The following is a 16,348-nucleotide window of genomic DNA, read 5'->3' on the forward strand; positions in this document are numbered from 1 at the left end:
TCCCTTTAGTTTGAATCAAGACTAACACATAGAGAAGAGTGACTTTTTTTTTAAGAAACACTTACAGTTAGCAAGTATTTTTATTTCTGGACAACCTCTCTGATGTTAGGGGTACGATCAGTGGGAAAAAGTATCCAGATCAGTTCTCCTCCAGAATAAGGAAAACTCTTGTTCTAGTACCACTACAGGTAGTCAATGCTCAACTTTTGAAGGCAATGTGTCACCAGGTTCTTGCTATGTAATCTGAGAGCAGCATGATGTAGGAGCTGAGACCCTGGTTCCAGTGTTGCATCACATCACTTACTGGTCAGCATCCTGTCATCTTGATACAAAGTTTGCTCTGCTACAGATATAGTGGTTCTCTAAACGCTGAGCTCTGTATAACCCCAACCCCGAAGCTATCTGTGTACACTGTACATTGACAGAAAGTTGCTAATCAGTGGTAGGAATGAGGTGACACAGAGCAGTTGACTAGGAGGCACGAGGCACCTAGTCCTGTAGTGATAATGTCTTGCTGACAAAACATTGACTTTATTGAAACAGCAACACACAGACCAGTAAGTGATACATTACATACAATGAACCCTCTCTGAGCTTAAAAAAGCCAAAGGCACTGTGAATACGTGTATCCTATACTGGCATGCTCATCCAATAATACATATATACTTCTGTCATGAAGGGAATCAATAAAAAAATACTGATCAAGAATGAATGACTGTTGGAATGAATGACTGTGAATGCTATTGTTTATAGGAACACATTTGTGCCCCGAATATTATATCACCATTCAGTGCTTAGTCGCATCTGAATTTCTTGAACCTATTGGATATAAAATCTTTATGCACAAAATATCTAGAAGACTTCTCATGAAAGAAGACTTTACAAAAGAGAGCAGGTCTTTATTTTTTATCTTCACAGGTGTGCAAACAGATAGGCTAACAGAACAGGACAAAATGCAGAACAGATGCTGTACATCATTTTACCAGAGGAAAAATCATGATCACCCACATTGTTTCTTTTCAGAGGTTGTGTTGGTGCTCAGCTTGGTCACTTCTGCACATTGTCTTTGGGTTTTTATTTACTCTATAAACACTTTAGAAGGAAGAAGTTGCAGACAGAACCTCTCGGACAGTTACATAATTTCCCAATCCTGGATGCCTTCCTGACTGCACATTGTTCCCCTACATCACACTGAAAAACAAAGGTTTACAATTATGACCATAGAACCCTTCAATATTGTTATTAACAAATGTAAACAGTAAATGCCACTTTAATTCTCCTTTAATAAACCAACTGTAAACATGGAAAAAATTACTTGCTTCTGTCTCCTCCTGAACTGATGATCAGTCATTCTCAAAATTCTCAATTCACAGGTAAAATGTGTATTCAGTGAGAAGAGATTTTTCCATTACTGAGATAAAAGATGACAGTTTAGGATCATGAAGTTCTATGGAGAACTGCAACTGTCCATTCTGGAGAACTTGCAGCAGATTATCGGTGTCTGCCGCCAACTCTTCCCCTCTCCATAGAACTTTATAAGCACCAACTGCCATCTCCTATCTCAGCAATGGGAAAATCGGTTTTCACTGAATATAGATTTTACAGATTCTACTCTTGAATTGAGAGTGAAAGATCAGGAGGAGAAAGAAGCAGGTTTCTCTGATAAGACATATTACAAAGTTACTTATTTTCAAGTATTCTGTTGATTTATGAAATAAATTAAAATGACGGTTACACTTTAACTACACTGTTTTAATTTACAATGCTACACTGTATACATATTTTACCAAGGGCAATTGTCCTGAAGAAAACACAATAACCATATATACTATAAGTTTCCCCTATTCATGTGCAAATCCCCTGTAATACAAATGATACTTTTACAAATTATATATACATACACACACACACACACACACACACACACACACACACACACACACACACACACACACACACACACACACACACACACATATATTTACATTTTGTATCAATGCACTGCAGTGTGGAGATATTAGATACTATACACAATTAGGAAGAGTACAGGTTACTGTGGGGTCTCCTCTCTTTCTAGTGATGTAGATAAAACACCCTAAATATAGACTAGATTCTATTGCAGATATCACATTAGGGTAAAAGCGATTTTCTTACCACAGGGACCTGTCCAAATTTCTTTTCCCAGGAAGGTACACGTTTACTCTGCAACTTCTCCAAGACTTCCTGCAGAGCCCCCAGCTGCAGAGCAGAGACATCAGCAGACAGGGCAGAGACAATGCATTATGGTTTACAGATATTATAGAGTGAGATCTATTTATATGTATAAATCCAGCACATTCCTAGGTTTGCTCTGGATATCACAGCTGTTTTAGAATTGCAGACTCTTTACACTGTATTAATAGAAGGTGTAACCTGCTGCTGCTGGACATGCCGTGTAGTGTCTGGCATTGCACATGGACAGTGTATAGTATGGCCAGACTAGATATCCCCACACAGGCAGCACGTCACTCACCAGCTCTTTCTCACTGGAAGGAATGGCATCTTTGGGGTAGAAGTCGCGCAGCGCCCTGGGCTCCAGGTCTGGGCTGTCCTCCTGGCCACACACAGCCGCGATGCCGAGGAGCAGCAGGCAGCTGCCCAGGGTGAGGAGGCGCAGTCTGGAGCTGCTGTCCATGGTGCTGCTGATCTACACTTCTCTCCTGGCACCCAGTGGTCGGGGCACTGGCTGGGCTTTGGAGTGAGTGGAGAGCTCCCTATTTATCTCCTCCTCGGGGATGCATCTTGTTATTTTATTTGATGAACTCCTCCCAGAGTGACGCCAATGGGACGCGTGGGGGGAAGCAGGCAGCGCCTGACATGGGGGGTCTGACATGGGGGGTCTGACATGGGGGGTCTGACATGCGGGGTCTGTGTGAAGACATCAATCAGAGCTCCCCGGGCTATGCTGACACGGCCCCAGGGCACTGGAGGCTTATGTTTCCTCTCTGATACTTCAAGACAATTTCATATCGCTGTGTGAACTTTTGCAAATGACAGTTTTCGCTCATTCTTGATTATTCAGCCTGGGTGGAAGTGATCCATACCGCCGACAGTCAGGAAATGTCCTGCCTGCTTATATAGGTGGGATGGGGGGCTGTAGGCACAGCTAATACTACAGTGATATCCTACAAGTGTTATACGGTCAGATCTAATACTACATGGATACAGTAATATCCTATACTATAGGTATTATATGGTCAGATCTAATACTACATGGATACAGTAATATCCTATACTATAGGTGTTATACGGTCAGATCTAATACTACATGGATACAGTAATATCCTATCCTATAGGTATTATACGGTCAGATCTAATACTACATGAATACAGTAATATCCTATACTATAGGTATTATATTGTCAGATCTAATACTACATGGATACAGTAATATCCTATATCATAGGTATTATATGGTCAGATCTAATACTATATCGATACAGTAATATCCTATACTATAGGTATTATATGGTCAGATCTAGTACTACATCAATACAGTAATATCCTATAGGTATTATATGGTCAGATCTAGTACTACATCGATACAGTAATATCCTATAGGTATTATACGGTCAGATCTAGTACTACATCGATACAGTAATATCCTATAGGTATTATACGGTCAGATCTAGTACTACATCAATACAGTAATATCCTATACTATAGGTATTATACGGTCAGATCTAGTACTACATCAATACAGTAATATCCTATAGGTATTATACGGTCAGATCTAGTACTACATCGATACAGTAATATCCTATAGGTATTATACGGTCAGATCTAGTACTACATTGATACAGTAATATCCTATAGGTATTATACAGTCAGATCTAGTACTACATCGATACAGTAATATCCTATAGGTATTATACGGTCAGATCTAATACTACATGGATACAGTAATATCCTATAGGTATTATACAGTCAGATCTAGTACTACATCGATACAGTAATATCCTATAGGTATTATACAGTCAGATCTAGTACTACATCGATACAGTAATATCCTATAGGTATTATACGGTCAGATCTAATACTACATGGATACAGTAATATCCTATAGGTATTATACGGTCAGATCTAGTACTACATTGATACAGTAATATCCTATAGGTATTATACGGTCAGATCTAATACTACATCGATACAGTAATATCCTATAGGTATTATACGGTCAGATCTAATACTACATCGATACAGTAATATCCTATAGGTATTATACGGTCAGATCTAATACTACATCGATACAGTAATATCCTATAGGTATTATACGGTCAGATCTAGTACTACATCGATACAGTAATATCCTATAGGTATTATATGGTCAGATCTAATACTACATCGATACAGTAATATCCTATAGGTATTATATGGTCAGATCTAATACTACATGGATACAGTAATATCCTATACTATAGGTATTATACGGTCAGATCTAATACTACATCAATACAGTAATATCCTATACTATAGGTATTATATGGTCAGATCTAATATCACATTCATATCCAGTAGGTGTTATACAGTACAATCAGATCAAATGCTAGCCATCGATACAGTAGTATCCTATAGGTATTATATAGTCAGTCACATCTACTACTTTATTGATATCCTATGTGTTATATAGTCAGATCTAATAGTCGATACTACATTGATACATTACAACAATCACTCGAGTTGCGCTCTGCTCCACAAGCCACAGAGGTCACACTACATAATTGCCTTGAATTGCTCCTTCACCCACACCCCTGTGGTCGGCACAGATGAATCTTTCTCTGCACGCTATCCTCTATGTCAGAAGGAAATTTGCCTTGAACAGGACCATTCGGAATCAACAGTGTATGTTAGAAAAAGGTTGATTTAAGACCGAAGTGTCACATATTGTACACACATTTTGGAACACATAATACATTTCTCATCTGATTTCACCACAACTTCATCTGAGTGCCAGATCATTTCTACTTGATGTAGATGGGTTGTTACCCTATTCGAGCTCTGACTTTGTACAGGAGTGTTATATTCCTTTAAATCTAATCACTGGAGAAGGACGTCATGGCCGGAAGAATAGAAGGAACAAAGCAAAGAGGAAGACTAGCAAACCGATGGATTGATACTATCAAGATAACGGCGGAAAAGACCCTGAAGACAAGTTCGATCTTCCCACATAGTGTTGATCTATCAAGTTCCCATGGCCTGAGATCAAGCTGAAGGCCGTCAAAAATAAATAAAAAATTCTATATATATTACATTGGCATCCTTAAAGGGAAGGTGCCATAAAAATAAAAAATTCCAGCAATTGAAAAATGTAAAGAATTAATGTTTACATTTTCTTAAAAAAATATTATCATTTGTTTATAATTAAGTAAAATATGAAAAATCATTTTAAAAAGTTTGGCATTTCCACTTTTTAAACACTAGGGGGAGCAGCTACTGAAATTTGACAAAAACCTAGTGTACAACTAGCTCACATTACTGCACTGCAGTAATTATGGGCGGAGTCTGCTGACGTGTGTGATTTCACTCCTCTCCTCCCCTTCTGGGTGTTTGCTAAGGGATAAGAGAGGATTCAGGAACACAGTGAGAAGCCATTTTGTTGGTGACTGCAAAGTTATACTGACAAGTAAACAGTCACAGAGGATGGCAGGTAGCAAGGATTCTGGGAGACATATGGTGGAGGGAGCAGGGTGACAGCAGCACAGAGTATTTCAGGAGAGCAGTGTGCTGGTCTATGGGGGGCACCATGTTCGGTGCACAGAGCAGCCAGGGATTTACATAGAGCGCTGTCTTTTATACACATGGATGGACCATCTGCTTGTCTGCTCCACAAAAATCCAGGAAACATTTCTTCTGATTGATGGCCTGGTCTGATCCAGACTTTGCATGCAAAGACCCCATTCCCCTCCTCAGATCCTGTCCTGGCGATGTGTGAAAGCAAGGCAACAGGCGCAGTACAGGGTTACGCTGGGAAGCAGGGGGAAATGTAGCCACACAGTAACGATAAAAATGAGACCCCTCTCTTCAGCTGCCTCACCAGCCCTCCCCTGACTCCGCCAAACTGTAGGTCATGCTGGCCCCTCTATTACCCCAGACCCATGTGCAGGTGCTCAGCCAGAACCACCCTAGAATGGGTCCCCTTTCTGAAGATAATACTGCCATATAGATCACACATAATACTGTTCTATAGTTCTCACATAAATACCTCCATATAGATCACACATACCACCACATAGATCACACACAATGCCGCCAGTGTTCTCACATACCAGCATATGCTTCTCACATAATACCGCCATATAGATCACCCATAATGCCGCCACATAGATCTCACATAATACCGCCATACACTTTTCACACATACCGCCATATAGATCACACATACCGCCATATACTAATCACATAATACCGTCATATAGATCACACATAATACTGCCATATACTAATCACATAATACTGTCATATAGATCACACATAAAACCACCATATAATTCTCACCTAGTACTGCCACATAGATCACACATAATCCCACAATATAGTTCTCATATACCACCGTCATATAAACATAATACCGCCATATAGATCACATATAATACCGTCACATAGATCACACAATACTTGTGGGCATAATTGTGATATTATATATATATATATATATATATATATATATATATATATATATATATATATATACATATATATATATTATAATATCTCAGCATAATGTGTGGTCTTTATGGGAGTATTATGTGTTAAATATATATAGCAGCATTATACGTGATCCATATGGTATTGAAGTAAAACTGGAAAGGGGCGCACCAATCTATAATGACACGATAACAACCAAGGGGTGCAATACTTAGTCTACATATGGCGTATAAACATGTAGAAAGAGAAAAGAGTAGACTAAAAAATGGTATGCACAACCCTCAAAAAATATATATATATATAGACAATAATAAATTTCAATAAGCAAAAGCACCTTTATTCAACACCTCAAAAGACACATTTAAAAACATTTAAAAACAAATATACAAATACCTATGCCCACCATACCCCATGATGAATAACAATCCCATAAATGGGGAAACAATGGTATCCTACCCTGGGTCCACCTAGTGGTATGTGCTATCCTGGTAAAGATGTGCCTGTACAGGCCACAAGAAACTGAGCCACCCTATGCCAATATAAGCTGCTATTCACCATAAAATGATGAAAAAGTAAGAACATGTAGGCAATGCATGATCCTAAAATAAGGATATACCATGCAGTGTGACTGCTGTAGATACAACCTGTCCTGCATCGATTCTGGTCTGTGAAAATGCAGCGATATCCCAAGGCACAGGGCACCACAGGAATTAGGTCCACATGGAGTAAGGAGGCGGGATAGTCCCAAGGATGGCACTAAGGTAGGAAAGGGGAATAGGGTGGGAGCGCACCCCACGCGTATCGCTGCCTCTGCAGCTTCGTCAGGGGAAGTGATGCTAAGGGCACTGTAATCCATGCTTAAATAATACATCAAATAAAGTAAATTGCATACCGGTGTAGAGAAGCGGGAGACGGGGAGGTGGACACCGGAAACGCCAGCCGCGCCATGGGATTGTTATTCATCATGGGGTATGGTGGGCATAGGTATTTGTATATTTGTTTTTAAATGTTTTTAAATGTGTCTTTTGAGGTGTTGAATAAAGGTGCTTTTGCTTATTGAAATTTATTATTGTCTATATATATATATTTTTTGAGGGTTGACCATCCATATGGTATTGTGCTGCTCTAGGGAGGTCACAGAGATGTATGGTGGAAGGAGCAGGGTGACAGGAGCAGAGTATTTCAGGAGAGCAGTGTACTGGTCTATCGGGGGGGGGGGGTGTGTGCTCACACTCACACGCTCCCAACTGTATACCTAGCCTTTACTGGCTATTAAAATGGGGGACACCCCCCAAAAAAGACGTGAGGCCCCCTATAATTAATAACCATCAAATACTATGCAGACAGCTGCAGGCTGACATTAATAGCCTAGGAAGGGGCCATAGATATTGTCCCCCCCAGGCTGAAAACATCAGCTCTCAGACGCCTTTTACATGCGCCTTTTCTGGCGCTTTGCCTGGCAATTCCCACTTGCCCTGTAGCGGTAGCAAGTGGGGTTCATATTTGTGGGGTTAATGTCGCCTTCATATTGTCCGGTGACATCAAGCCCACGGCTTAGTAATGGAGAGGCGTCTATAAGGCACCCATCCATTACTAATCCTATAGTTGTATTGTAAATAAAGACTTGGCCAGAATAAAGTCCTTTATTAATATTTTTTAAACCATTCCGAAAGCATAATCCTCGACTCCCTCATCTCCCACAACAAAAATAATAAACCACAATGGGGAAAGACACGCAGGGGGAGAGGAGTGCATAGGAGAGGATTAGATACTGACTGCTGAGCTGTGTATCTAATCCTGTCCTGTGTGATACTGACTGCTGAGCCGTGTATCTAATCCTGTCCTGTGTGATACCGACTGCTGAGCAGTGTATCTAATCCTGTCCTGTGTGATACCGACTGCTGAGCCGTGTATCTAATCCTGTCCTGTGTGATACCGACTGCTGAGCCATGTATCTAATCCTGTCCTGTGTGATACCGACTGCTGAGCTGTGTATCTAATCCTGTCCTGTGTGATACTGACTGCTGAGCCATGTATCTAATCCTGTCCTGTGTGATACCGACTGCTGAGCCGTGTATCTAATCCTGTCCTGTGTGATACCGACTGCTGAGCCGTGTATCTAATCCTGTCCTGTGTGATACCGACTGCTGAGCCATGTATCTAATCCTGTCCTGTGTGATACCGACTGCTGAGCCATGTATCTAATCCTGTCCTGTGTGATACTCACTGCTGAGCTGTGTATCTAATCCTGCCCTGTGTGATATCGACTGCTGAGCCGTGTATCTAATCCTGTCCTGTGTGATACTGACTGCTGAGCCATGTATCTAATCCTGTCCTGTGTGATACTGACTGCTGAGGACACAGTACACAGGACTAGATTAGCTACACAGGACTAGATTAGCTAAACAGGACAGAGGTAGCAGTGGTAGGTGTATATAGAAGCAGGTAGTAATGGTATATAGAGGCAGGTAGCAGTGGTAGGTGGTATATAGGGGCAGGTAGCAGTGGTATATAGGGGCAGGTAGCAGTGGTAGGTGTATATAGAGGCAGGTGGCAATGGTATATAGAGGCAGGTAGCAGTGGTAGGTGGTATATAGGGGCAGGAAGCAGTGGTAAGTGGTATATAGAGGAAGGAAGCAATGGTTTATAGGGGCAGGTAGCAGTGGTATATAGAGGCAGCTAGCAGTGGTATATAGAGGCAGCTAGCAGTGGTATATAGAGGCAGCTAGCAGTGGTAGGTGGTTTATAGAGGCAGGTAGCAGTGGTATATAGGGGCAGGTAGCAGTGGTAGGTGGTATATAGGGGCAGGTAGCAGTGGTATATATAGGCAGGTAGCAGTGGTAGGTGGTATATAGGGGCAGGTAGCAGTGGTATATAGGGGCAGGTAGCAGTGGTAGGTGGTATATAGGGGCAGGTAGCAGTGGTATATATAGGCAGGTAGCAGTGGTAGGTGGTATATAGTGATGTTATCACTTATCCTGTAGAGAGGTGACTACTTTTTTCCACAGGAGAACCCTTGTAAGTGCATCTCTGCCGCTGTGTTCCAAGTATCCAGTCTCTAATGGAAATAAAGAATCTTCTCCTAATTAATATGAGAGAACAAATGACAGCAATACACAGCACAATCCACTATACCAAGACCAATAATACCACGTACAGGGAAGAAATACCGCCACACCATGACCAGACCACATAATACTACCACATAGTGACTGAATAATACTACATACAAGGAGCAAATACTGCCACACCATGACCAGATCACGTTACCACCACAGTGACCTTATAATGCCACATACAAGGAACAAATACCAACACACCATTACAGACCACATATTACCACCACATAGTGACCGAATAATATGATATATTACCAGCATATAGGGACCAAATAATACCACATACAAGGAGAAATACTGCCACACCATGACCAGAACCACAAATTACCACCACATAGTGACCAAATACTACAATACAGATCATGATTACAAATCACAATACCAAAAATACTGTTATTACCACCAGTGACATTATATAGAGGAGCTCTGTATATAGTGTCAGGAATAATGTTACAGGAATCACCAGTAACATTATACACAGAAGCTCTGTATATATTGTCAGTGTACAGGAAATGCAGGGATCACCAGTAACATTATACACAGAAGCTCTGTATATAGTGTCAGTGTACAGGTAATACAGTGATCACCGGTGACATTATACACAGGAGCTCTGTATATAGTGTCAGTGTACAGGTAATACAGTGATCACCGGTGACATTATACACAGGAGCTCTGTATATAGTGTCAGTGTACAGATAATACAGTGATCACCAGTGACATTATACACAGGAGATCTGTATACAGTGTCAGGGTGCAGGTAATGCAGTGATCACCAGTGACATTATACACAGGAGCTCTGCAGATAGTGTACAGGTAATACAGTGTTCACCAGTGACATTATACACAGGAGCTCTATACATAGTGTACAGTGAACAGGTAATACAGTGATCACCAGTGACATTATACACAGGAGCTCTGCATATAGTGTATAGTGTACAGGTAATACAGGGATCACCGGTGACATTATACCCAGGAGCTCTGTATATAGTGCATAGCATACAGGTAATACAGTGATTACCAGTGATATTATACACAGGAGCTCTGTATATAGTGCACATGTAATACAGGGTTCAACATTGACATTATACACAAGAGCTCTGTATATAGTGTCAGTGTACAGGTAATATAGTGATCACCAGTGACATTATACACAGGAGCTCTGTATATAGTGTCATTGTATAGATAATACAGTAATTACCAGTGACATTATACACAGGAGATCTGTACACAGTGTCAGTGTACAGGTAATGCAGTGATCACCAGTGACATTATACACAAGAACTCTGTATATAGTGTCAGGGTGCAGGTAATGCAGGAATCACCAGTAACATTATACACAGAAGCTCTGTATATAGTGTCAGTGTACAGGAAATACAGTGATCACCAGTGACATTATACACAGGAGCTCTGTATATAGTGTCAGTGTACAGGTATTACAGCGATCACAAGTGCCATTATACATAGGACCTCTGTACACAGCATATAGTGTACAGGTAATACAGTGATCACCTGTGACATACACAGGAGTTTTGTATATAGTGTACAGGTAATACAGTGATCACCAGTGACATTATACACAGGAGCTCGGTATATAGTGTACAGATAATACTGTAATCACCAGTGACACTATACGCAGGAGCTTTGTATATACTGTCAGTGTACAGGTAACAGGGATCACCAGTGACATTATATACAGGAGCTCTGTATACAATGTCAGTGTATAGGTAATACAGTGATCACCAGTGACATTGTACACAGAAGCTCTGTATATTGTGTACAGATAATACAGCGATCACCAGTGACATTATACACAGAAGTTCTGTGTATAGTGTACTGTATAGTGTACAGGTAATACAGTGATCACCAGTGACATTATACACAGGGAGCTCTGAACACAGTATATAGTGTATACTGTGCGTGTACATGTAATGCACTGACTCACCAGTGACGTCTGTAGTTGAAGTCCATTATCTTCGCTTTTCTTCTTCATCCAGCACAGACCGCCATCACTTCTTTCAGCCAAGACTTGTCTCTGCAAAAAAACACACACAGTCATCTATAGCTGATTGCTTCCAGAGCACTTTCCCCACTTTTCCCCTGACTTCTACACTATGTCAGATGTAGAAAATGTGACATAGTGAGGCACTGCAAGCTAACACAACCTCCCTTTTGTTCCCTGTTGTGATTCGGTTCGTGGGCTCCCCCGGTGGTCTCTTGTGGTACTGGTGTCCTGCAAGCTTTGCCTTCTCAGTTCACCTGTTCCTATCAGGATTTGGGAGTATCCTATTTAACCTTGCTCCTCAGTCATTCTAATGCTGGCCATCAATGTATCCAGAGTGATTCTGTTGCATGTTCCTGCTCCCAGTTTTCTGCTCAGCTAAGTTGGACACTTTAGTCCTTAAGTCTATTTTTGTATGTTTTGTCCAGTTTGCACTTATGTGAATCTCTGCAGCTGGAAGCTCTTGTTGGGCTGAAATTACCACTCCAGTGGCATGAGTTGTCACATGAGTTAAGGTAATTTCAGGATGGTGCTTTGAAGGGTTTTGCAGCTGACCGCGAAGTCCTCTGTTGTATCTTTCTGCTATTTAGTTAGCGGGCCTCTCTGTGCTAAATCTGCTTTCATACTACGTGTGTCTTTTCATCTGCTCTCACCGTTATTATATGTGGGGGGCTGCTATCTCCTGTGGGGACATTCTCTGGAGGCAAGCCAGGACTGTGTTTTCTTCTACCAGGGGTAGTTAGTTCTCCGGCTGGCGCGCGGCATCTAGAGACAACGCAGGAATGCCCCCTGGCTACTTCTAGTGTGGTGTGTAGGTTTAGCATCGCGGTCAGCTCTAGTTTCCATCACCCGAGAGCTTGTCCGTTTATTCTATGCTTCTGATGTTTCCTTGCCATTGGAAACCATAACAGTTCCCTCCATGGAAAAGTTTCTTAAAAAGTAAATTTTACAGTAGTAATAATGTCCCTAATTGTATCCTAAAGAAATTATCTTCCCCAATTGTCACCATAAGGTAATACAGCATGTTCCTCATTCTGGCCCCCAAACAGTAATTAAATCCCTCCCCCTGGCCTTCTTTATTTAATAATCTCGCCCAGCCAATCATCCTTTATTTTATAATATGCCCCAGCCTGTTCCCCCATGTCCTTTGTCTAGCCTGGGCCCAATATCTGCAGCCTGGGCCCCAGCTATCCATCCTGCGCCCAAACTATCCATCACTTGCGCTGCTCCCCCCATATATCCATCCTGGTCCCTTGTGCTGCTCCTGTTATATATCCATCCTGGTCCTTTGTGGTGCTCCCCCCATGTAACAATTATGGGCCCATGTACTGCTCCCCCCATGTAACAATTATGGGCCCTTGTGTTGCTCCCCCCCATATATCCATCCAGGCCTTTTGTGCTGCTTCCCCTCCCCATATATCCATCCTGGTCCCTTGTGTTGCTTTCTCCCCCCATATATCCACCCTGGTCTGTTGTGTTGCTCTCACCCCCCATATATACATACTGGTCCCTTGTGTTGCTCTCTCCCCCTCCCATGTATCCATACTGGTCCCTTGTGTTGCTCTCTCCCCCCATATATCCATACTGATCCCTTGTGTTGCTCTCTCCCCCCCTCCCATATATCCACCCTGGTCCCTTGTGTTGCTCTCTCTACCCCCATGTATCCATACTGGTCCCTTGTGTTGCTCTCTCCCCCCCTCCCATATATCCACCCTGCTCCCTTGTGTTGCTCTCTCTACCCCCATGTATCCATACTGATCCCTTGTGTTGCTCACTCCCCCCCATATATCCATACTGGTCCATTGTGTTGCATTCTCTCCCCCCATATATCCATACTGGTCCCTTGTGTTGCTCTCCCTCCCCATATATCCAACCTGGTCCCTTGTGTTGCTCTCTCCCCTCATGTATCCATACTGGTCCCTTGTGGTGCTCTCCCCCCCATATATCCATACTGGTCCCTTGTGTTGCTCCCCTCATAAATCCATACTGGTCCCTTGTGTTACTCTCTCTCCCCCCCATGTATCCATACTGGTCATTTGTGTTGCTCTCTCCCCCACATATATCCATACTGGTCCTTTGCGTTGCTCTCCCCCCATATATCCACCCTGGTCCCTTGTGTTGCTCTCACCCCATATATCCACCCTGGACCCTTGTGTTGCTCTTTCCCACCCATATATCCATACTGGTCCCTTGTGTTGCTCTCTCCTCACATATATCCATACTGGTTCCTTGTGTTGCTCTCTCCCCCATATATCCATACTGGTCCCTTATGTTGCTCTCTCTCCCCCCTATGTATCCATGCTGGTCCCTTGTGTTGCTCTCTCTCCCCCATATATCCATATTGGTCCCTTGTGTTGCTCTCTCCTCACATATATCCATACTGGTTCCTTGTGTTGCTCTCTCCCCCATATATCCATACTGGTCCCTTATGTTGCTCTCTCTCCCCCCTATGTATCCATGCTGGTCCCTTGTGTTGCTCTCTCCCCCCCATGTATCCATACTGGTCTCTTGTGTTGCTCTCTCCCCCACATATATCCATACTGGTCCTTTGCGTTGCTCCCCCCCCCCCATATATCCACCCTGGTCCCTTGTGTTGCTCTCTCTCCCCCCATGTATCAATACTGGTCCCTTGTGTTGCTCCCCCCATATATCCATACTGGTCCCTTGTGTTGCTCTCCCCCCCAATATATCCATACTGGTCCCTTGTGTTGCTCTCTCCCCCCCATGTATCCATACTGGTCATTTGTGTTGCTCTCTCCCCCACATATATCCATACTGGTCCCTTGTGTTGCTCCCCCCCCCCCAATATATCCATACTGGTCCCTTGTGTTGCTCTCTCTACCCCCCATGTATCCATACTGGTCATTTGTGTTGCTCTCTCCCCCACATATATATATCCATACTGGTCCTTTGCGTTGCTCTCCCCCCCATATATCCACCCTGGACCCTTGTGTTGCTCTTTCCCCCCATATATCCATACTGGTCCCTTGTGTTGCTCTCTCCTCACATATATCCATACTGGTCCCTTGTGTTGCTCTCTCCCCACACATATCCATACTGGTCCTTTGCGTTGCTCTCCCCCCCATATATCCACCCTGGTCCCTTGTGTTGCTCTCTTCCCCCCATATATCCACCCTGGTCCCTTGTGTTGTTCTCTCTCCCCCCATATATCCATACTGGTCCCTTGTGTTGCTCTCCCCCCCATATATCCATACTGGTCCCTTGTGTTGCTCTCTCCCCACCCATGTATCTATACTGGTCCCTTGTGTTGCTCTTTCCCCACAGTATATCCATACCGGTCCCTTGTATTGCTCTCTCACCCCCATATATCCACCCTGGACCCTTGTGTTGCTCTTTCCCCACAGTATATCCATACCGGTCCCTTGTATTGCTCTCTCACCCCCATATATCCACCCTGGACCCTTGTGTTGCTCTTTCCCCCCCTATATATACATACTGGTCCCTTGTGTTGCTCTCTCTCCCCCCATATATCCATATTGGTCCCTTGTGTTGCTCTCTCCTCACATATATCCATACTGGTTCCTTGTGTTGTTCTCTCCCCACCCATGTATCCATACTGGTCCCTTATGTTGCTCTCTCTCCCCCCTATGTATCCATACTGGTCCCTTGTGTTGCTCCCCCCATATATCCATACTGGTCCCTTGTGTTGCTCTTTCCCCCAATATATCCATACTGGTCCTTTGTGTTGCTCTCTCTCCCCATATGTATCCATACTGGTCAGTTGTGTTGCTCTCTCCCCCACATATATCCATACTGGTCCTTTGCGTTGCTCTCCCCCCCATATATCCACCCTGGTCCCTTGTGTTGCTCTCTCTCCCCCCATGTATCCATACTGGTCCCTTGTGTTGCTCTCTTCCCCCCCATATATCCACCCTGGTCCCTTGTGTTGCTCTCTCTCCCCCCATGTATCCATACTGGTCCCTTGTGTTGCTCTCCCCCCAATATATCCATACTGGTCCCTTGTGTTGCTCTTTCCCCACCGTATGTCCATACCGGTCCCTTGTATTGCTCTCTCACCCCCATATATCCACCCTGGACCCTTGTGTTGCTCTTTCCCCCCCATATATCCATACTGGTCCCTTGTGTTGCTCTCTCTCCCCCAAGGTCCTCACGTTCTCTCTGTGTCCACCTTTAGGTAGGACTCTAACCCGTATGACAGGTAACTCGAGTCTTTTTACAGGATCTCTATCATGACCCGGGCTTTATCTGTTACTGTGTCCTCGGGTGTTAATGGTGGACAGGTAACTTGAAATCTAGCTGTCCGTCGGTTTCTGCCGTGGGGCATGAAGTTACTCCCACAACCTCGGTCGGGGTCCGGCTACCGGTATATGCGCTCAGCGTGGAGGAAGTTCAGTCACAACGCCTCTCTCCAGCTCTTCACTTTGCCTTTGCTTCTTCCTCCTTTCAGTCTCTTTACAAGTTGCCCTGCTCTCTTTTTCCTTCCCAGGAGCTTCAGAATTACTCATCTGCATGGCCCCAGCTTTCCTTCCTCACTCCTCGCTCTCCTCTCACCAACTGACTAACT

General features: G+C 43.3%; 1 protein-coding gene across 1 annotated transcript; it reads right to left on the reverse strand.

The window, feature by feature from the left end:
* Nucleotides 1-878: 878 nt before the first annotated feature.
* Nucleotides 879-2,776, reverse strand: LOC143773523 (cocaine- and amphetamine-regulated transcript protein-like). Its single transcript, XM_077260940.1, has 3 exons — nucleotides 2,513-2,776; nucleotides 2,155-2,238; nucleotides 879-1,191 (listed from the first exon to the last, which is right to left on the reverse strand). Exons 1-3 carry the CDS (start codon nucleotides 2,672-2,674, stop codon nucleotides 1,084-1,086), a joined length of 354 nt encoding a protein of 117 aa, XP_077117055.1. The 5' UTR covers nucleotides 2,675-2,776; the 3' UTR covers nucleotides 879-1,083.
* Between the last annotated feature and the right edge of the window lie 13,572 nt (nucleotides 2,777-16,348).

The sequence above is a fragment of the Ranitomeya variabilis genome, chromosome 5 (genome assembly GCF_051348905.1).
Source record: "Ranitomeya variabilis isolate aRanVar5 chromosome 5, aRanVar5.hap1, whole genome shotgun sequence".
In the NCBI taxonomy this organism is placed as follows: domain Eukaryota; kingdom Metazoa; phylum Chordata; class Amphibia; order Anura; family Dendrobatidae; genus Ranitomeya; species Ranitomeya variabilis.

What these genes read in the sequence shown, in the direction of transcription:
- LOC143773523 (XM_077260940.1), bottom strand. Translation starts at nt 2,674, where the DNA reads ATGGACAGCAGCTCCAGACTGCGCCTCCTCACCCTGGGCAGCTGCCTG. An exon ending in CTTCCAGTGAGAAAGAGCTG is followed by an intron (nt 2,239 to 2,512) that starts GTGAGTGACGTG and finishes TCTGCTCTGCAG; the next exon opens with CTGGGGGCTCTGCAGGAAGT. An exon ending in AATTTGGACAGGTCCCTGTG is followed by an intron (nt 1,192 to 2,154) that starts GTAAGAAAATCG and finishes TTTGTTTTTCAG; the next exon opens with TGTGATGTAGGGGAACAATG.